Here is a 20837-nt window from a genome sequence, read left to right as displayed (position 1 = left end):
GTGTGTGTGTTTGGCGATACCACAGACGTGAGACATCAATACTTCTTGAACGTAAAAGGTGCCCGCCTGATCCCCCGTCTCCATGGTAACCGGGTAAAGACACAAAGAGCGGACCTGCCGGCCACGGGACAAAAATCCTGGCGTTTCCTGAAAGACGGGATCCGTGTTTATGCTCTCCTGGAGCGTTGGGTTCAACAGAGTCCATCAGATGGCCAGCGCACGTGAGATGTTCTGGAGACTAAAGTCCCGATGAGATGGTTTGGACCTGGACAGAGGAGGTTATGGAGAAGATCTGGGTAGAAGGAGGCTGCAGTTGGAGAAAGACCAGAGGTTCATGGATGGAGGGGAAGAGGACAGGAAGTTAGATGGTGTGAGAGGAGGTGGTCGGACGGCGGCAGGTGATTGGCTGAAGGGGACGTGGTGCGAGATCCTGACAGAAGCTGTCAGACCGAGACTCGTTCCGGCCGGAGCCCCAAAACACCCGAGGGAGACCTCCAGGTGAGAGCTTCCACATAAACACGACCGCCATATCTGCTGGATCAGAGGAGGTGGACGCGCCCAGGAGGCCTCAGGGGAGAGCAGAGGTCTCAGCTTCTTCTCAACAAGGAAGCAGGAGTCAGAAGACGTGGAAAAAGGCGGTTATGAATACGACCGCTTCTTAAAAGGTGGAACAGAAAAGCCTGCAAGATCTGCTGGTACTTTTCAGCACTCGGTGTTCAAGATGTTCCCCATGAAACCAGGGTCGCTGCCACCGGGAAGCTCCGGGTCCAGGCCGGGCCTCCTGGAACGCCGGCTCCACGGAGAACAGCTTCGCCCCGGACAAACCTTCTTCAGCTCGAGGAAACGTCCTCCAGCCGAGAACATCACGTAACAGCTCGGCTCAAGCGGCTGGACTCCGAAGCAGACGGGAGGACCTCCTCCTCCTCCTCCTCCTGCAGCGTGGAGATCTGCCTGCAGAGCCGAGAGGAGCTTCAGATGGGAGGGGAGGTTATGGGAATAAACCGAACTACACGGAAGGATGACTCACGCTATTTTTCCCCGACAGCTTCCATGAGGTGCTTTCCAGGCTCTACCCAGACGTGTCCCTGAACCTCTCCCAGGATCTCCTACGCCGACCGAGAGGCAGGGAGAGGAAAACCACCTGCTGAACCCTTTACGACCTCCAATATGTCTGTGGAGGTTCTCCGTCATCAAGGTTACAGAGAATTCTTGTCAGAATCTTCTCGTCTCGGCCACCGGACTCGAGTTTCTTCCCTAGAAGACGTTTTCAGGCCTCATCCCAGAGGCTTCCTCAGCTCTTCATGACACGGGTGAAACATCTTCAAGTCCAGTGGCCAAGACGAGAAGATTCTCACAAGAATACTACTTTCAATCTTGAGCCAAATGAGGAATCATGCCATTTATTTCCACTTTTATTACTTAATCAATGTTAAGTGTGTTCATCTTAGTTGTCTCCTAGCAGATCATTTCATATCATCCTGGTCTCAGGCTCACCTGACAGCCCTAAAAAAGCTGAGATCTTTCCATAATCAAGTCCTAAAAATTCTTGATAAAAAGCCAAGGCACTATCATCGTCGCCATATCTTGGGAAAATATAAAATATTAAGTTTCGACAACTTGATCAGGTACTCTGATATCCGTCTGGTCCACAAAATCTTCCATAACGTCGCCCCTCCTCCTCTGAAGACCTTCATCAAGCCTCGCTCCGACTCACAAGTCCAGTATCTAGAGGAGACTGCGATGTTCCTGAAAGAAAGTCTGCCTTTTCTCAATCTGCCTTTTCCTGTAAAGCCATCAAAGAATGGAATGGGCTTCCAGACAATCTGAAGAACACGACTGGCTTTCACATCTTTACACGGGACGTTAAAAATTAGATTCTGGAGCCCAAACATGCTAACGCTAACAATACCAGACGGGTATTTTGATGACCAAAGTAACAATATCACAACAATAGCACTTTCAACTTGCAAAATACATATTTTATTGCCTGTTTATATATTGTATAGTTATTTTATTTCCTATATGTATATTTTATATATATTGTCTATTTTGTACAGTTTTATATTTGTATTGTCCAGGACGACAGATGGAAATTAGCTATGAGCTACAATCTGGTACAAACATCTGCCTCTGTGCTCAATGTATTTGTACACTGTTCTTATAAACTTCTAAACAAACAAACAAACAAACAAACAAACAAACAAACAAACACCCCCATAGAGACACACAACCAGCCACACCTTAGAGCAGCGGTCAGGAACCGAAGTCGGAGCCATATTTGGCTCTTCCGATGACGGCAGACGACCCGCAGACAATTTTGAGTTGATGAAAAAAATCAGGTTGGAACCTTTTTAAAAATACTTGTGATATTTCTTCATAATACTGTGTCATTTTAAACTAAACACAAGTAGATCCGAAGATAAATTTGACGGGTCCCCCGTCGGTGGGGTCGGGAACCGATGGCTTCCGAGCACGTCCGGGTCATTGCAAAGGTGAAGAGATTAACCTGATCGGATAGTCGACTAGTTTATCCGCTTCAACCCTCGTAACGGGAAAGATGTCGAAAAGAAAAAAAGACGATGATTTCCGTGCATTCCGGCCTGCGTGGACAGAAGAATTTGCTTTTGGATCTGCGGTGTGTCTAATATGATAAAATTACATTATTGAAACAGTCAAAGCGGCACTTTGAACAAATCCATACAGCACCAGAGGTCACATTAAAAACTAAGACATATTTAACTTATTATACGTTAAAAATACTATATGGCTCTCAATGAAATATATTTAGAAATACTTGGCTTTTATGGCTCTTCCAGTCAAAGAGGTTCCTGACCCTGAACAAAAGGTTATATAAGAACACTGACAGCTCATTGCTTCATTCAGACAAACTGACTGCATGTTACACACACACACACACACACACACACACACACACACACACACACACGCACACACACGCACACACACGCACACACACGCACACACACGCACACACACGCACACACACGCACACACAGCAGCAAAAAAGGAAGGGGGACTTTATGACTGCAACAGCTGGCTTGTTGAGAGGCCGTCATGCTAAAATTGCTCTGAGTAACTAAACCTGCAGTCAGTGACACACACACACACACACACACACACACACACACACACACAGGGCTGCAAATGTCAAGGCTTTGTATTAGGCGTGCACGTAGTGGTGACCCGCCCACTGGGTTGAGGGTAAATCTATAATGTGTGTGTGCAGAGGTTGACTTGTTTGCCGCAGGTGTAGTAAACTAGTGAAGAGCTCACACACCCACAACAAACCCAGTGAGAAAACACACCTCCATGAGGATCCCGGCCTTCAGTGTCGACCCCTCGCTCCGCGGCCGGACACAAATCAGGGGTGTTACTGTTAAGGCACATTAAAGTTGTTTTAAAGGTTATAATATGCAGAGGTTTCCTCCTGTGCGAAGCGACGTCCTGGGATGTGAATGTGTTGGGTGAGCGGCAGCACGCAGCTTCATCTGATGCCTCCATCACCGGCCGTTGCTAAACAGAGATCTTTCCCAAAAAGACCCTTCGATCCTACTTGTGTGTGTTTGGAAAAAAGAGATGAACTCAGAGACGGTGGAGATACTTCCTCTTGATTTATTCTCCCGCAGGTAACACTGGGGGAACTTTGCTGGGTTTTGCCCGATGCGACTCACTGGTGGGGGCGGAGGGGGTCAGCGTGAGCTGTAGGGGTCAGAGGTCAGAAGGGCGTACACGGGCGACCCCCGGCCCGGGGAGAAGCCGCGCGGGGCGCCGGTCGCCGCAGATGATGTCACGGCACCTGGGGAAGGCAGAGCGTCGGTGTCATGCAGGACTGACATGCAGATCAGATTTCCCGGCGAGTCCCAGGAGTGCAGGACGGATCTTTTCTTTCTCTGTCCATATCAGGGATCGGGGAAAAGCGTTCGTTGCGACGACAGAATGTAAATCATCAGCATACTTTGCCAATTTTGGGTGAAAACTTTAGAAGCATTTCTGTGAACTGAACCCGCAAAGCGACGGAGATGAACAAGAGGGGCGGCAGAGGGTTGGACTCGACACGGGATGAGGAACCCGCGGAGACGGGATGGGCTGGATTCGGCTTCTCGCACGTTTCCACCCCGGCGAGGCCGACGGCGGATCAGATCTGGCCTTTCCGGTTTTTCTATCACGAAAGCCGTGGCGGGAAACCTTCAGCGCTCGGGTTGACTCGGTTGAGCCTTGGAGGTGTTGGAGCCCTTCTGACATCTACTTGTGAAGTCACGTGTGCAGACCGAAGCGGCGTTTTAGAAATATGTATGAAACATAAATCACTGATCGGGGCATTTTCCAGGATGCCAGTACTTTTTGAAGAAAAGTGCATTTGAAGATGATACGAGAGCTTCACAAACACCACGAAACTCACGCTCGTTGTGCAGGTTCTCCTCTCTGTCTCGGGTCCTTCTTCTTCTCCACCTGGACTCCGACGTGTCTGCGCTGCCGTGGCTGCAAGAGACAATTCCAATATACCGTCAGCAGTGACAGGGAGGGATGAGCGGCTCAAACGCTAGCGACACTGAATCCAGCTCAACCACCTTCTACTCAACATGGCTGACAGCAAGGAGGTGGTTGTGAACTTTAGGAAGAATCCCAGGAGATGTAGAGCGTTCGCCATCCAGGGTGAGGAGGTGGAGATGGAGGACTCCTACAAGTACCTGGACCAGACACGCAGGAAGGGTCGCAGCAGGATGTTCTTCCTGAGGCAGCCTGGTGTCTGTAGCTCCTCCAGACCTTCTACCAGTCCGTGGTGGCCGACGACCTCACGACCTCAGCCATCCACACCTCCTGACCTCATGCTGCTTATCTTGATCCTTCTATTCTGTTCTTTTTTAACTCTTGTCATTCTCATCCAGTTTATTGTTATCCTTGTCATCATTCTGTATCCGTCCCTATCCTTCTCATCGTCTCTTCTATTGATATTTACATCCATCCATCTTCCTGCCCCTGCAGAGTCGTGTCGCTGGTGCAGCGTTCGGAGCCGAGGCCGGCCCTCCTTCTCCCGGCCACACGGTCCGGCTCCTCCGCGGGACCCCGAGGTGTTCCAGACCGGAGACATGGGCTCTCCGGCGTGCATCTAGATTCATATCTATTGTTATGCTGCTGTGACCAGCAAATTTCTCCTGTGAGGATCCAGAAAGCATTATCTTATCTTAAAGTGGCTTCCGTCTGCAGCGTCACATGATTTCAGGTGAAGCCCGGGAGCCGGGCTCGTCCCGGACGGGAGCGGCGACGTACGCTGAGGTTCGGGGCCCCGTCCCTCCGCCGGCAGGGGCCGCGCCGTCGCCATGCGGTCGTCGCTTCCCTGAAAGCGCCGGTCTCGGCCCCGGGGCCGGGCCCTCCTCCCGCTCCTGGCTCAGCACCGACCGAGAAGAGAAACACCACAACGGCGTCCGCGGGACGGTGAGCTTATGCAATCCCCCAAACAGCTGTGTCACACAAACCACTCCAGCTCCTCACAGGACGGCGTTTCTAAAGCTAACGTTTGAACCGCCGCGTCCCGACGCTCCCTGTGTGTGTGTGTGTGTGTGTGTGTGTGTGTGTGTGTGTGAGATCCAGGAATGCAACATCCGCTGTGTGGGGGTTTCTTTATCTAAAGGCTGAGCAGATGTTCCTGACTCTGGTCTGCACAGCCAAATAAACAGCTACTCAGACGTGCACTTGATGGCCACGGACCGAGGAGGGAGGGAGAGGACACACACACACACACACACACACACACACAAATACATATACATATACACACCTTGTTGACGCGGGTGCTGAAGAGCTGCTGGCAGGAGGGCGGATCACTGAGTGCACGTTGGGTCGGGGAGTCCAGAGCAGGTGGAGTGGGCCCGGGCTCCACGGGCTCCACGGGCTCCACGGGCTCCACGGGCTCCACGGGCTCCACGGACTCCACGTGCACGCTCTCCCCCCGCAGCTCCTTTGGAGAGGACGGGAACCAACACCTCGGTGAATCCCAGCCGGGCGCCATCACACCGCCGGAGACGCCGTCTCCTCTCCTCTTGCATTAACACAAGTGTGCTCGGCAGGATCTTCTCCGTCCGTTCTGAATCGACCGCTAACGCATTGCGTCCGGTGCCTGTCATGGACCCCCAGGACCAAGTGAACCGCCGGATCTCTCCCTGAGAAGGAAAGGAGCGCTACCTTCAAGTCCAGGACGTGTTTGAGCTTCAGGCAGAAGAACTCCCGCTCTCGCCGCTGGATGAAGTCTTGACGTTGGCCGAAGCTCTCTGCAATCTTTGCAAAGACGGCCGACAGTCAGGAGGACCACGAAGCGGTGATGAAAACAAACAGAGAAGGAGTTGGAGCTGATGTTTTTTTCTGACAGGACAAATTTGTTTTGGCTCCACTCGGAGATACAAACGTTTGTTTGTTAAACGTTCCCTTCTGGAACTTTTGGTCCGGCCGAACAACACATGTCGAGATATCGTTTCCAACTGACGGCGAATGTGCGACGGCCTCCTGCCGGCTCAGGAGGTTTGGACGAACCGGAGGGTAAAGGAACACCACCTTGTGAAGGACGATCCCGTCCCTCAGCTCTTCATCTTTGGAGCGAAGGGCCTCCGATTCCGCGGCCAGCTGTCTCGTCTCCTCCCGGACCGAGGAGAGCTCTCGGAGCTGACGCCGGCTCTCTGAACTCCGGTAGCACTTTTCCTAAAAACAGGCACGGAGGAGACGGTGAAGCCCGCAGTCGTCTCCTGAGAAAACCACCGTCAGAGTTCTGTGCTGAAGAACCCGCTACCCTGACCTGGTTGAGCCTCTGGATCTCCTCCTCCAGATGGTGAATTCTTCCTCGCAGACAGTCGGTCTGGTCCCGCCTGGCCGTCACCTCCTCCTGCATGCCCGCGGCTGCTCCGAGGCCTGGGGAGGACGCCGGGCGGGGAAGGTATGGAGTTAGGCGATATATGGCGTCTGGAAGTGGTCGCACTCCGCTAACATCATGACTTGAGGACACGTGAATCCGTCGGGCGTTTACTGGGCGTGCGGGGGGGGTTTGAGCAGCGACCTCGGAACCGGACATTCTTGGTTCGATTGCTCGTTCCTCCTCGCCCGTCAGAGTGTTGTGAAGTGAGACACCGAAGCCCCTTCTGCTCATGGTTCATCCATGAGGGGTTCAACGTAGTGGTGAAATCTAGGCAATCTAAGGCATTCCTTCCTCTTGGATCTTTCTTCATCCGAGCCGCACGTGAAAGGACAACAAACCGGACTCCGTGTATTAAATGTGATCCTCACCGCGCCCGTCAGATCTTTGCAGGGTCCTCAGAGCGGCCCTGACCCGCCTCAGCTCCGCCTGGGCGTTCTCCAGCCGGCCCCGGAGACGCCGCGCCTCGCCCTCGTACTCCTCCTTCTGACGGCCGAGGAGTCGCCGCAGTAACTTCTGCTCCTCTGAAACGGCGCCAATGAAAACAAGCTTTACGACCGCGGAGAAGCACACACTTTTAGAGATAAGCAAACATAAACTCTGGATTTTAAGGGCTGGGTCGGCAAACGTAAACATGCCTCTTTGCTTTCCGAACGCAGCGGGACGGGACGATCATCCATCTCTTTAAAAAGAAAAGGAGAATGTTCTTTGAAAGAGCGACGGGCTCCTTCAAAACCCTCTGGAGTGACCTGAGATTCCTCTTTATGAGAAAAAAAGTTTGAAAAGCCTGATGAAGTGCTCATTAACCCTCTGAGGTCAGCCTGTGCTTTCTTGGAGATGATACTCTCACTACATGCGGTTAAAAAATACACAGCAGAGCAGCGGTTCGCACTTCCACCTCCCAGCCAGAAGGTCCCTGGTTGGGTTCCCACTGGGGGCTTTGGACAAAACCAGAACCCCACCGGTCCAGACCTGCTGGACCGGTGTGAAGCGAACAGAGGGACACGTCTTAATCGGGATCATTTCATTCATCTCCAGCGTATTTGGAGCTGGTAAACAAACAGAGGTGTTGGTCTCACCAGCCAGTCTGAGTAGCTGCTCCCTCAGCGCCTCCAGCTGGCCGTGGAGCCGCTGCTTCTCCAGGGCTTCTTCCTGAAGGCGCAGCGCCTGCTCCCTCACACAGACCTGCAGCCGCCGCCTCTCGCGCTCTGCCGCCGCCGCCGCCGCGCTGGACTCGCTTCGACCCGAATCAGTCTAATTAGCAGAAGCCACGGGGGGCGGAGGGGGAAACAGTCAGCGGTCTGGATCCAGAAGTCAGTGGACGGTCATCATGGTGGCTCTACCGTGAGCTGCCGAACCTGCAGTCTGTGCCTCCTCAGCTGCTCTCTGAGGAGGCAGTTCTCCACGTGAAGGCCGTCTACGGTGCCGCTGTGCCGCGCCAGCGTCCGGGAACAACTCTGCAGCTGAAGCCTCAAAGAGTCCGCCGTCTCGTCGGTGGCGTTCGGCCTCGGCATCCGTCCCTCTGAACGCAGCGTCTGCCACGGATTCTGAGCGTCCTCCGATCCGGCCGGGCTCTGCGGGAAGACAAAGGTACAAGTGCGGCTTTCGTTCAGAAGGCTGAAGCTCGTATCCCGTGGGACGCTCCTCCCTTTGTAAGAAACAGCGGACTGCTGCAGGCCTGCCCTGAGCCGCTGGGCCAAACTCCAATCACATGTCAACCTGCATCCCAGCACTCACCTTCTCCCACGGGCTCGGGGTAACCAATGGAAGAGGGAGGTTTCTGGATCAATGGATGGAAAAGAGTTTGCACCGGGGCCACTGCTGCTGCATGCAACAATCATTCGCTACTGTCATGGGACGCTCGGCTTTGCCGGAGCCGCCGCTCCTCCTGCCTACAGTCCCTATCGCTTCTCGAGGAACAAGGATGTACTACGAAACAAGAGGAGCTGACCGTTAAACTCAATGGGCCATCAGGCAGCTCGTCTAAATTAGCAGATGCTGAAAGGGGTAAAAGTTCTCTACCTCCATGGATTTGCTCCTCTGCAGCAGAGCCTGGAGGCTGACGTTCTCTGCTCCGGCTTTGAGGAGCAGCTCCTTGGCCCCAGCCGGCTGTCCTCTGAAGGTCCGCAGCTCCTCTGGTGGCTCCCGGCTCCTCTGGAGGATCAGACGGGAGGCGTGGTGAGGGGTTTGCATTGAAAATGACGGGGCACGGAAGGTAAATGTGGTGTCTGGGAAGAAATCACCAGCTTCAAGTAAACAGCAGCACTGAGGTGTTTTGGCCACGGAACAAAACGATGTCTGGTTCACCTTAATCAAAGTGTGTAACGCGTTTGCTCCCCATACGTCTGGATTTTGACAGCACAGCCCCGCCTTCTTGGAATGTAGGATCGAAAGAAGGTCATTTTTCTGTTATTTCTCAGACTTTGGTATCTAATCTGTTTCACGGAAAAGATATGAAAAGCATTTCTGGCAGCATCGCGGCCCAGACCAGACCAGACCAGACCGTTCCCGAGGGCCGGTCCGTCCTCTTTATCTCTCCCAGCCGTGCCTCTGGCCCTTCCGCCGGCAAACTGCACACGGCGTCACTAAATCATGTGGAGTGCACCGGATAAATCAGCGGAGTGCTTTCAAAGAGGCAGCACCTTAGCGTGTCTGAGCGCCTCGACCCGCCGTCCTCCCTGGAAACCCATCCTGGATGAGAAGACTAAAGCGTAGAGAAATAACTAATGGTGGTCCAGACAGATTTCCCAAATATGGCCCCGTAAAACCCACACAAAGTAAAGCCACTGTTGTGAAATTGGTGTTTTACGATTCTCCGATAAAAGCATCAAATGTCTTCAAACGTTGAACTAAAGCATTTCTAACGCATTAAAAACAGGCCATACTTTGATAGAACTATGACTTCACTTTAGATGCGGCCTGACTTGTAGCTGTATATTCAGCTGTGTAAATAAAAAGCCAGCGATTTATATTCTTCGGCTCGGGCAGCTGGCGTCTCTCAGCCGCCTACCTGGTGTTCATGGGCTGCAGAAGATGAGCGCGGTTCATCCACCGGACGCCGGCGCGCTGCGAACACAAGCTCCCTGAGGACAAGACTCACAGGTGATGCCCGGAAACGAGGACGTCAGTGAGACAAAGCTCTGTCCTTCTCAATGACACATGCAACCACCTTTTCAAGGAAAGGCCTGTGTTTTGCTGGAGTGTGTGTGTGACCCTCACTTGAGCAGCTCCAGTTTGACACCCAAGCTGACCCCGCGGTCTTTGGAGGAGCCCAGTCGCTCGGTCAACACCGCCATCTCCTGGACGATAGATGCAATCAGATCCTCCATTCTGAGTGAGGTGTAGAAGTCTTCATGATGTTCCCACACAGATTGCTCTGGAGTCCTGTCGTTTGTGTCACACTAATATTAACAGCACTGACACGCAATCATTTGTTGTAGCAACAAATCCTCTTTCGGCCATTTGATTTCCCCACGCGTTGCTCCAGAAGTGACACTGTTCCTCATCAAACATCCAAAGATTTGAGGAATTCATTTATTTACCTTTCAGTGTGATAATTTACTCCACTGCGTTCCTCCTTTAGATGCTGTTCTGCAGGCTGAAAACAACAACACAAAAAAACAACAACAATAAAAACAGAGCCAGCAGATGTAGCGATAGAGAGCAATGCCCCATTAACCAGCCTTCTTCCTGTGCCTCAAGACAAAAGAGAACAACCTTCAACCGCCGGAGCGACAAAGGGCCTCCACCCGTTTGCTTCCCATCTGATCAACATGTTTATTGTACAAATATAGAAGGTGTGCGGCTCACGGAGATGTGCGACTGCAGATATCTATCAGCATTTTTTCCTGAGATTAGACACCAACTCCATCTGGAATTTCCGAGACTTTAACTTCAGGTCTCCAAAAACTTTTTCAAATTTACGACCGGTAATTGAAGAGAATTGAGTGATGTTTCCAGCACCTCCTTTCCAGGGCCTCCAGTGTTCTTCTGCTTTGAGCCATCCTGGAAGCTGAGCAGCGGGTGAGGGCCTTCCTGCTGGCAAGCTGATACCAGATGGGAATCAAAAGTTACACCAGCTGCAACACAGGAAAAAAAACAAACACAAAAATAAGTGGTGTGCATGTGTGTGTGTGTGTGTGTGTGTGTGTCTGTGTCCCTCTCCAATACAGAGGTGTATCTCTTAGCAGCAGTTGAATGTGTGTGGGATATTCTGTAGAAAAATGCATTTGCAGGGTTTAACACAGAAAGCATCTCTGCCGTTACTGAACATCTGATTCTTCAGAATGAGGTTCAGGAGGGGATTTGTAGCAGAGCGAGTACAACGTCTCTGGAAGACAACCCTCAGCCGATCCCCGGACTGGGGATGAGTAAAGTACATCTCATTTAAATGGGCAGAAACAGAATCTCCGGTCTTTTCATGCGTTGGTGTTGGCTGCAGCTCAGTTGTGGAGCAGGCGTCCCTCCCGTCGGAAGGCTAGCGGTTCCATCCCCGGCTCCTCCTGTCTGCGAGCTGAAATGTCCTCAGGCAAGGCACTGAACCCCCAGTGGAAACCCTTTACCATTTCTGATTGCAGTAAAAAATATACGTCCCCTTTGTGCCGATTTTGTGAACTCACCACCTTTAGGCCTCTGTGGGCTGCAGATGTTCCCAGGTGAGCGATGCTCATCATTTGTTCTCTCCAGGCTCTCGAGGGCAAATTTATTCACACTTTCCACCTCCTCTTGAAGCCTCCGGAGCTCCTCGGTGTGCCTCTCTAACTCCTCACTATCAAATCAATTTTGGGCGAGAAAATGTATATTTATTTACATTTACATGTTTATGGTGCTTGTATATAGAAGAAAAATGAGTGCATTAGTAGGGACAGAACAAATGAGTGCATGTTGAAATGTAAACAGTCGAGTGCCGCGTTGAGTTTGCACATTCGCAAAGTGCAAGTTACAATGAATATAAATATTAATCTGGCACAACTCTTGACAATATGCAGCCTTTGTACAGAGTTGTGAGATGTAGACATGGATACCTTAGAAATAAAAATATGGACTGAGGGATGGAGCACATGTTATAGAGAGCTGGGCATTTGTCATTTAAAGTGCGGTGTTAATAGTTGTCCAGTTTAAATAATGCAAGCCTGTTATTTACATATCAACAAGATTGATGGCAGCGATCTACAGCTTCAGTGGCGTGCAGAGGGCGACGCACTGCTGGGCCGAGCATCCACTGGACAGGGGCATTCAATCAGAGAAGGAGATAAGAACATTTTCAGCAATGATTAATTCATTTTGGAGCCTGAACACACTGCAGGTGCAGCTGTTTGGCCTTTCTTCCTTGGTGTGCCCATGTGTCTGGTTCCACCCCTCCACACATGCACATGATGCACTGGTCAGGTGCAACCGTCATGGTCAGGTTTCCCCAAAACTCATCTCTTCTTCAGCTTTCTGTGCAAACAGAGTGGCTCTTTTACCTTCCAGGGTCAGTGAATAGTTTGATAATGGGTGATTCCGGTTGATATTTAATGAAATATTTGTGTCTTTCCTACCTGAGGCTATCAGACTTTTTAATTCCTCTTCCTTCAGCCGCAGGGAATCCTCAAATCTTTGTACTTAAGACCTTAAAACACTTGATAGCCTTAACATTTATATTTTATTGTATTTCTTATTCTCCCTCCTTCCTACTATTATCTATAACTGTTATGTTTTTGCTTGAAACTCTGGCACAACAATTTCCTTCGGGATAAATAAAGTTGTTCTCATCTCTCTTCTCATCATTTACATGGGAAGTTTCCAACGCTGTGTGTTTTCATAAGAATTACTGCTTACAATTGTATTTTCAGTCGCAAGCTGTGAAAGGTGATTTTCCAAAGTGATGGAATCAAAACTTCTGTGAGATCTTCAGTGTGACAGGAGAAGAATTCCTCTGATGGAAACAGTCAAGCTCAGGCGTCATTTGGGGGAAACAACTTAATACATTTGATGGATGGAAAGCATTTTTAATTAACCTTTATTTAACCAGGAAAAAAGTCCAGTTGAGATTAAAACCTCTTTTACAACGGACTCCTGAAAGTAAAATCAAACTAAGCTTTTATTTCATGTTCCATCTGTGTTTTTATATCCATTTTTCCCCCTTTTTCATCATATTTCTCAGTATATTTCGCCTTATATTTGAGTCTTTGGGGCGGACGATCAGGATTAGCCTCGGCTACTGGTACGGCTAATGGCTGTAGCCGGGGCTAATCTTGACTATTTGTCCTGATTGCCAGCAACAAGCAGCACAAACAATCACTGCCTGCCGAGTGAAGAGGGTTTAGAAACGCTGTAGTCAAAAGAAAACTGTACCTCAGCTCATCCAGCGCCAGAGAGTCGGGTTTTAACGGAGAAGGCATCTTTTCTCGACCTCACTCGGTCGCCGCCGAGCCCCTGATGCCGGCCGGAAGTGACCGTCACCATGGCAACGACACCAACGGCTCCCTCCGCAGTATGCTAGTGCTAAAAGCTAACCAACACGACGGCCGCCTTCGGGTCAGGTTCTGTCGACGTGCTTGCCACAAAAGCGTGGAAATGACAGAGAATCCGGAGAAGGCGCCGACATTTCGAACCTTTCTTCTTCCCTCCGATGTCGGCCGGGTGCTCGGAATGCTGCCATCACCACCTACTGGCGGAGAGAGGAATGAGTGAACGATGAGTGAACATGTCCACCATTGAGCTGCTTCTTCTGCTCTGGGCTTTTCCCTTCAGGGTCTCCACAGCGAGTCCACCTTCTCCATCTGACCCTAATCTCTGGATCCTCCTCTCTAACTACCTTCATATACTCCCTCACTACTCCCATAAATCTTCTCTTTGGTCTTCCTCTAGTCCAGGGGTCGGCAACCTTTAACACCCAAAGAGCCATTTGGACCCGGTTTCCTCGGAAAAGAAAACACTGGGAGCCCCAATTACTTTTTGACGTCTAAAATAAAGGTACCACTGTATATATTGCTTTTTATTACCTTTACACTTTGTATAAACAAGTGTGAAGTGTGTTGCTTCTGAAATTCACAAAGTATTACATAGAAGATTAAATTTTATTTATGTAATGAAGTCATTTTGAGCTTTGGGCTTTCAGAGCGTGGAGCGGAGCCTTGACCTGAATTTTAAAAATAAATCGGGAAAAAACCCCTGTGTCAGTCTTCTTCTTCTTCTTCTTTCGGCTTTTCCCGTTAGGGGTCGCCACAGCGAGTCAACTTTCTCCATCTAACCCTATTCTCTGTATCTTCCTCTCTCACACCAGCTACTTTCATATCCTCTCTCACTACGTCCATAAATCTTCTCTTTGGTCTTCCTCCAGACCTCTTGCCTGGCAGCTCCAATTCCAGCATCCATCTACCAATATATTCACTATCTCTTCTCTGTCCATGACCCAACCATCTCAGTCTGGCTTCTCTGACCTTCTCTCCAAAACATCGAACATGTGCCGTTCCTCTGATAGACTCATTCCTGATCCTCTCCATCCTGGTCACTCCCAAAGAGAACCTCAACATCTTCATCTCTGCAACCTCTAGTTCTGCCTGCTGTCTTTTGGTCATTGGAACAGTTTCTAGTCCAAACATCATGGCTGGTCTCACCACTGTCTTGTACACCTTTCCTTTTATTCTGGCCGATAGTCTTCTATCACATAGTACCCCTGACACTTTTCTCCACCCATTCCAACCTGCTTGGACCCGTCTCTTCACCTCTTTTCCGCACTCTCCGTTGCTCTGGACTGTTGACCCTAAGTACCTGAAATCCTTTAGCTTCTTGATCTCCACTCCCTGTAGCCTCACCGCTCCACCCGAGTTCCTCTCATTCACACACATATATTCTGTCTTGCTGCGACTAACTTCCATTCCTCTCCTTTCCAGAGCATACCTCCACCTCTCTAGATTTTCCTCTACCTGTTGTCTGCTCTACAGATCACAATGTCATCTGCAAACATCATGGTCCATGGAGATTCCTGTTTAACCTCATCTGTCAGCCTGTCCATCACCACTGCAAACAAGAAGGGGCTCAGAGCTGATCCCTGATGGAGTCCCACCTCCACCTTGAACTTCTCTGCTACCCCTACAGCACACCGTACCAGTTTCTCACAGCGAGCATACATGTCCTGCACCAGTCTAACATACTTCTCTGCCACTCCAGATTTCCTCATACAATACCAGAGTTCCTGTCTTGAAACTCTGTCATATGCTTTTTTTAGGTCTACAAAACCTTCTCTGTACTTCTCTATAATCATCATGTCCACCATTGAGCATGTACTTAAATAGATTTCCGCTTTACGCAGATACTGCAGTGCTTGCACAGCACTGTACTGTAATGACAGCTCTATTTGCACAACAACATTTTAAAGCTTCCCCTATTTATTATCGGATAAAATAAGATAAACTTTATTGATCCCCATCGGAGAAATGCCTTTGTCCCAGCAGCGTAACAGTTACAGTCAAATAAATATTAATGTAAATATAAATAGATAGACAGAAGACAGAAGATAGCAAGACATCCACGAATAAATAGAAAGCTGCAACACCAACAACAGCAACATCAGGGATAATAATGGAAAACATAAAGGAACAGTAAGGGTGAAAAATAAACAACCAGAACTAAACAACAATATAAATAGTGACAATAGCCATGAGAATTATAAAATAAATGAACAAAAATAGGTAGGTTGTGTGCTGGCTGGGATCAACAAGGATAAGAAAGATAGCAGAATGGACCTCAGCGGCCCTGGCACTGCCCCGCCGGCACACTGTAGCCAAGAGGAGTGGGCTGGCTACCATGGACTGGAAGAAGGTATTTGTTGACCATCTGAGAAGTGTTGTTCTGATCAGCTCTGCAGCAGAATAGGGATGAAGAAGAAACCGACAACAAATGTTTGCTTTGTTACGGGGTTGCTGTTTTATTATTGGTTTTATTACAGTGAAAAGGCAGCAAGATATATGTTGTTCATAAAGGATTTTCAAATGCAAGAGGTATTATTTATATAATTGAATGCATTTTTGAAAAGGGAGTTATTATTTAGGTAAAAGGCATTTTTCCATCATAGTTTAATCCCACAGATACTAATTTTTGCAATTTATTGACTTAATTTTCAAACTTGTTAAAGAGAGATGTTTTTAAATCATTCATGTTGAATGACATGACATTGTGAGACTCAGACTGTGTTTTTGTTTAAAAAAAGAGACAATGTTTTGCTGTAGAACTGAATTTTCTATCCCTATTGAAGCGGCGGACAGTAAATATATAGAGCGTTCAGAAATCTCTGTGTAAACTTGGAGTATTGATGAAGTATTGGGAAGGGGCCAAGTGTCTTCACATCTCACCCCTGCAAAACACACACACACACACACACACACACACACACACACACACACACACACACACACACACACACACATACACACGAGCATCTTAAAGGCACAATAACAGTCGAAAACAACAGCCGGAGCAGCGAACATCCAAAAGGGTCATAACGATATAATTATAAAATATTAACTTTCACTACAGAGTTCCTCTGGAAATTAAATTAGCTGGGAACATCAACGAAGTAAAAAAATATTTGATGACAGATGTTCGAACAAGACGTCGTATTTTCGGTTACGTCATGACGTAATTACGTTACGTACCGTGCTGCATGCTGGTCGTTGTAGTCCAAAGACCAGCCAGAGGTTGTTTGTCCGCCGCGGCTCCGGAGGGACGGTGCCCCTTCTCGGCGAGGGAAAATGTTTGTTTTCTAACATTTTCCGCGTTAATGTTTGATTCTTTTCGCCGCTGAATGTGTTCCGGGTTGTAGAAGAACCGTCGCCAGGTAAATGTTGAGGTTAGCCGAGACGCGGTTTGCTGCTCTAGCTACTCTAATGTTGTTGTTTTTCTGGACTGTTAGCTAAATGAAAATGTAAGTAAACAATTAAGGTTGCACTCACAATCTCCACTCTAGATAACTATTGTTTGTCTTGTTTTGTTGTAACTATTCTGAGCTTAAACTAATATTGACATTAACTTTTATTTCATCCATTTCAAGTTACAAGTGCATGATGATTATATTGAGTTTAGTTTTCCAGATCCGGGCTAAGGAAAGGCTAAAATGCACGTTTTCAGGTATTAAAACGCGGATTTTGCCTGTTTGCAGCTGCAGGGAGGCTCCCTGATACCTGACACCCTCGCAGGCGTGGCTCAGCAGACGTGCATTCGCCTCTGGCGCCCAGAAACGCCTGCATATGTGTGTGTTTTCCCTGCAAATGACCTGATGTATGTATGTATATGTGTGTGTGTGTGTGTGTGTGTGTGTGTGTGTGTGTGTGTGTGTGTGTGTGTGTTTGCACTTCTCCCCCAGGATGTTGGCGCTGCGGGGGGTTGACAGCGAGCTCCTGAAAGAGCTGAAGTCATGCTGTGCCAAGGAGGGCAACTTTCTTCCCAGGGAGGCGGGTCTGAACCTGATGGAGTCCACGGCCGCCGAGGTAACCCACTGACCCACTTTTACATTTTTGCCTCCCTCTTCTCCCTGGCGGCACATTCATACGGGCGCCTTCCAGTGCACGTCGCCGTTCTGTATGTCTGACGCACGGTGTCGTGTCCTCCAGAGCCGAGGCGGCGTGTCCGCTAAATGCAGGGACGCCCGAGTCGCAGAACTTTGGAGTTTGACCAGCTTCTTCGGCTACAGCACCCAGACGTTCGTCCAGGCTGTTAACCTGCTGGACAGATTCCTGACCGTCATGAAGGTACGGTTGGAATATATCAGTCTCCCCTCCTTAAATTAAAACTAGCGTCACCTCGTTTGTCTCCGGGGGACAACTGGAGAGCGCCTGGGGTCCCATTAGCACCAGGATCCAGCATTTATAAATAAAACGGCACAACTGTATAATAGACTGTAATAGACAATAATATCATTAATGAACGAACAACACGGCATCGAAACTGTGTGTGTGACAGGTGCAGCCCAAACACCTGCCCTGCATCGGCGTGTGCTGCCTTCACATGGCGGCCAAGACGGTGGAGGAGGAGGGCGACGTCTCGCCCACGCGTGAACTCATCCGCATCAGCCAGAGCAAGTTCACCGTGTCGGACCTGTGCCGCATGGAGAAGATCATCTGGGAGAAGCTGGGCTCGGAGCCGCGAGCCGTGACCGCCCTCACCTTCCTGCATCTCTACCGCCGGGCGTTCTCCTCTTTGTCCTCGGAAACGTAAGCCCGCTGCTCTGTCGCTCTCCTCTCTTTGTGTTTTGGGGAAGTGTCACTTCTTTTGCACGGTCAGTGTCTCCTTGGTGATCTTTGTGCCGGCGGATCACACCAGGGTTCGTTTATATTTGAAGGGAGGAGATCCCAAGCTTTGGGAGACTGGAAGCCCACCTAAAAGCCTGTTTATGCCAGCTTGTTTTCTCTAGAGCAAAAGTAAGATTGACTCTCAGGTGATAAATTCAAACTATAACGGCATCTCTGTGGAGTTCCTGGCCTCATGGATGTGCTGGTTCTGTCCTCCTCCGCAGCCCTCCGTGCTCGCCCTGTCCCTCATCGCTCAGAACCTCCAAGACCTCCAGTCCGTCGCCGCCATGAAGATCATTCGGCAGTTCCAGACCTACATAAAGGTGCCGTATAAAAAGGAGAACTTTTGCCGCGGCTGTTGATCATCTCTGTTACATTCTCGAACTCTGGCTTTCCGGCTCACGCGGGGCGATATTTCACAAGATGGACTTTGAAATGGAAAATTGCGTCACATGATTTTACTTTTCCTCAGCGAGTCCATGTCCTGGTTTGTCACATAAAATATAAAAAAAAGGGTAAAGCATTCACCTTGAACTCCCGGAGTATTGTCACCTCGACAGTCACAAGATAAAACCTAAACGTAAGAGAAAGTAGCACAACATTTCTGAAGGATGACTGACGTCACTCCAAAATAACCTCCAAAGACGCACTCATGATCCTCAATTATTGCATCTTGATCCACTGGTCAGCCGTCTGCAGGTGCCATTTTCTTCCCAGATATTAAAGTTACTATTGCATCATTTCAGCTGTTAGCATGTAGCTATTAGCGCCCCTGTTATTTGCAGTAAGGAGCCCCCCTTCCATCACGCCACCTCTCTGTCCAGCTGGAGGCAGAAGGCCGGCCACGTCGAGCTGGGATCTGCCCGGGTCTCCCGGCCTCCTGAGGAACGTCGGGTTTCTGACCATCTCCTACACGGACAGGGTCATCGGACGAGCGTAGACATGACATCTGGCCCGTTCAGACACGCGCTCGCTCGTCACGTGACGGTTCAAACCTCGGTTTTGTTTTGTTTTTAACTCCCGCGCTGTTTGCATTTCTTGGAGGCGCCTGGCCTTCGGGGGGGCGCGGGGCTTCCTTTCGCCTAAAAACAACACTGGATCCGCTGACGGCAACAGATCCGCCTCGCTTCTGCTGAGAAGCTCTGAGTCGTTTCCTGTTTTCCGCAGATCGGCGACAGCGAGCTGCTCCACTGGAGGAGCCTGGTGTCGGAGTGCGTGGCCCGGTACTGCTCCGCCGCCTGCCACAGGCCCGACAACAAGAAACTGGTGTGGATCGTGTCCCGGAGGACGGCTCACGACCTTCAGGCCAGTCACTTCAGCGTCCCCGGCCTGCCCACCATCCCAGAGGCCGGCTGGGATGAGGACCAGAGGTGGGTTCCTGAGGTCACCGCCTTAAACATCTCAGGGTTTATCCTCGCTCTGGAAAGTTCTCGCTCGCCGGCAATCCTTGGATTGTGATTGTGCGGAAGCGGAACCTCCTTGACAAACCGTGGTTGTCCTGCAGAGCCTCGGTTGTTTCTTCATGGGTGAAACGGTTCAGAATCCTTTGGTACGAACACCTGTGGCTTTCTGTGGAGCTCGCGTGGAGCCTGGACAGCCTCGCACCATAAAGCAGCTGTTTTGCACCCAGTCCTTCTTCACCCCCACACTTTCACCGGTCCAATGGTCTACCGTACCATTTAAATTGCTTAGTACACACACACACACACACACACGTGATCAGCCTGCACTTTCTGTTCTGTGGATGAAACATTAGTTGTCACACCACCTGCTTTGGACCGGTTCTCGGGTGTTCTGGATTCTCGGGCTGCAGCTGCTGGGCCGGCGTCCCGCACACCTCGAGCGAAACACACACATTGGTGAACAGGAAGTGTGACAAGTGACTTCCACATTGAGCACCTGGCGTTCACCACGTTTGACATTCAAGGGTCCGTCTTGTGTTGCAGCGAGGACTCCTGCGGCGGCGAGGAAAGCCCCTGCGGCTCGCCGGGCAGCGACGGCGAGGGATCCTTCTTCCCGCCTCACTTCCGTCGCCACAGGAAGTGACACCACGCCTTGGGACGACAAGAGTGGAAGAGTGTGTGTGTGTGTGTGTGTGTGTCTATATTCCAGCATTCCACACCGTGTTGATGTGACAGAGACACATCAGGACAATGCAAACATGGGAAATGATGATATCTTCTCGGCAGCTTCTCGCCCATACATCCATCCGCTGTGTGTGTGTGTGTGTGTGTGTGTGTGTGTGTGTGTGTGTGTGTGTGTGTGTGTGTGTGTGTGTTTTTGTGTGTGTGTGTGTGTGTGTGTGTGAGTAAAGGTTCAGCAAAGTGGGGTCCAATACAACGTTCACGGCCGCTGCACCGTCTGCCTTTTTTTTTTATTTTAAAAACAACTTTTCTACTCTGTGATATTCAAATGTACTATATCCTGTAAATATTCGCTCCGTGTACTCGTTGTACTGTGAATACATCCGTGTGTACACGAATACTCCCGAACGCAGTATCTGATCAACAACACTTCATGTTTACTATATGCCAAAATAAGCTTTCTGACGTGTAAACGTGTGTAACGTGCAAGGGGAGGGCGTGTGCACGCCGGGACCTGTCAAATGCGGTGAAATAAACGAAGCGTGTGCGTGAACCGGAGACCCC

General features: G+C 49.9%; 2 protein-coding genes across 10 annotated transcripts; one reads left to right on the top strand and one right to left on the bottom strand.

Annotated features, from left to right (window-relative positions):
• Nucleotides 1-3093: 3093 nt before the first annotated feature.
• Nucleotides 3094-13511, bottom strand: LOC147221214 (uncharacterized). 9 transcript variants are annotated; one of them, XM_086169679.1, is made up of 18 exons: nt 13256-13511; nt 11539-11687; nt 10883-10998; nt 10462-10517; nt 10139-10303; nt 9930-10002; nt 8942-9073; nt 8278-8493; nt 7999-8173; nt 7291-7443; nt 6806-6918; nt 6568-6711; nt 6202-6294; nt 5798-5977; nt 5290-5402; nt 4421-4500; nt 3693-3817; nt 3094-3570 (listed from the first exon to the last, which is right to left on the bottom strand). In XM_086169679.1, the coding sequence occupies exons 1-17, from the start codon at nt 13300-13302 to the stop codon at nt 3711-3713; spliced, it is 2112 nt and encodes a 703-aa protein (XP_086025805.1). In that variant the 5' UTR covers nt 13303-13511; the 3' UTR covers nt 3094-3570; nt 3693-3710. The 9 variants fall into 9 exon arrangements, 6 of the variants coding, with proteins under 6 accessions (XP_086025805.1, XP_086025804.1, XP_086025807.1 ...); XR_015107860.1 differs by lacking the exon at nt 3094-3570 and adding an exon at nt 4590-5174 and having other exon boundaries at nt 3762-3817; XM_086169678.1 differs by lacking the exon at nt 3094-3570 and having other exon boundaries at nt 3622-3817.
• A 3084-nt stretch (nt 13512-16595) lies between these two features.
• On the top strand, nt 16596-20829 carry LOC147221213 (cyclin-G2-like). Its single transcript, XM_086169274.1, has 8 exons — nt 16596-16739; nt 17265-17388; nt 17512-17649; nt 17861-18111; nt 18240-18318; nt 18414-18512; nt 19357-19559; nt 20136-20829. The coding sequence occupies exons 2-8, from the start codon at nt 17266-17268 to the stop codon at nt 20233-20235; spliced, it is 993 nt and encodes a 330-aa protein (XP_086025400.1). The 5' UTR covers nt 16596-16739; nt 17265; the 3' UTR covers nt 20236-20829.
• The last annotated feature ends 8 nt before the right edge of the window (nt 20830-20837 follow it).

Source organism: Fistularia commersonii, chromosome 22 (assembly GCF_037954325.1).
Source record: "Fistularia commersonii isolate RoL2024-O1a breed Wild chromosome 22, RoL_Fcom_v1.0, whole genome shotgun sequence".
Classification (NCBI taxonomy): Eukaryota; Metazoa; Chordata; class Actinopteri; order Syngnathiformes; family Fistulariidae; genus Fistularia; species Fistularia commersonii.
The sequence above is the reverse complement of the archived record's forward strand: the minus strand, read 5'-3'. Positions and strand labels throughout refer to the sequence as shown.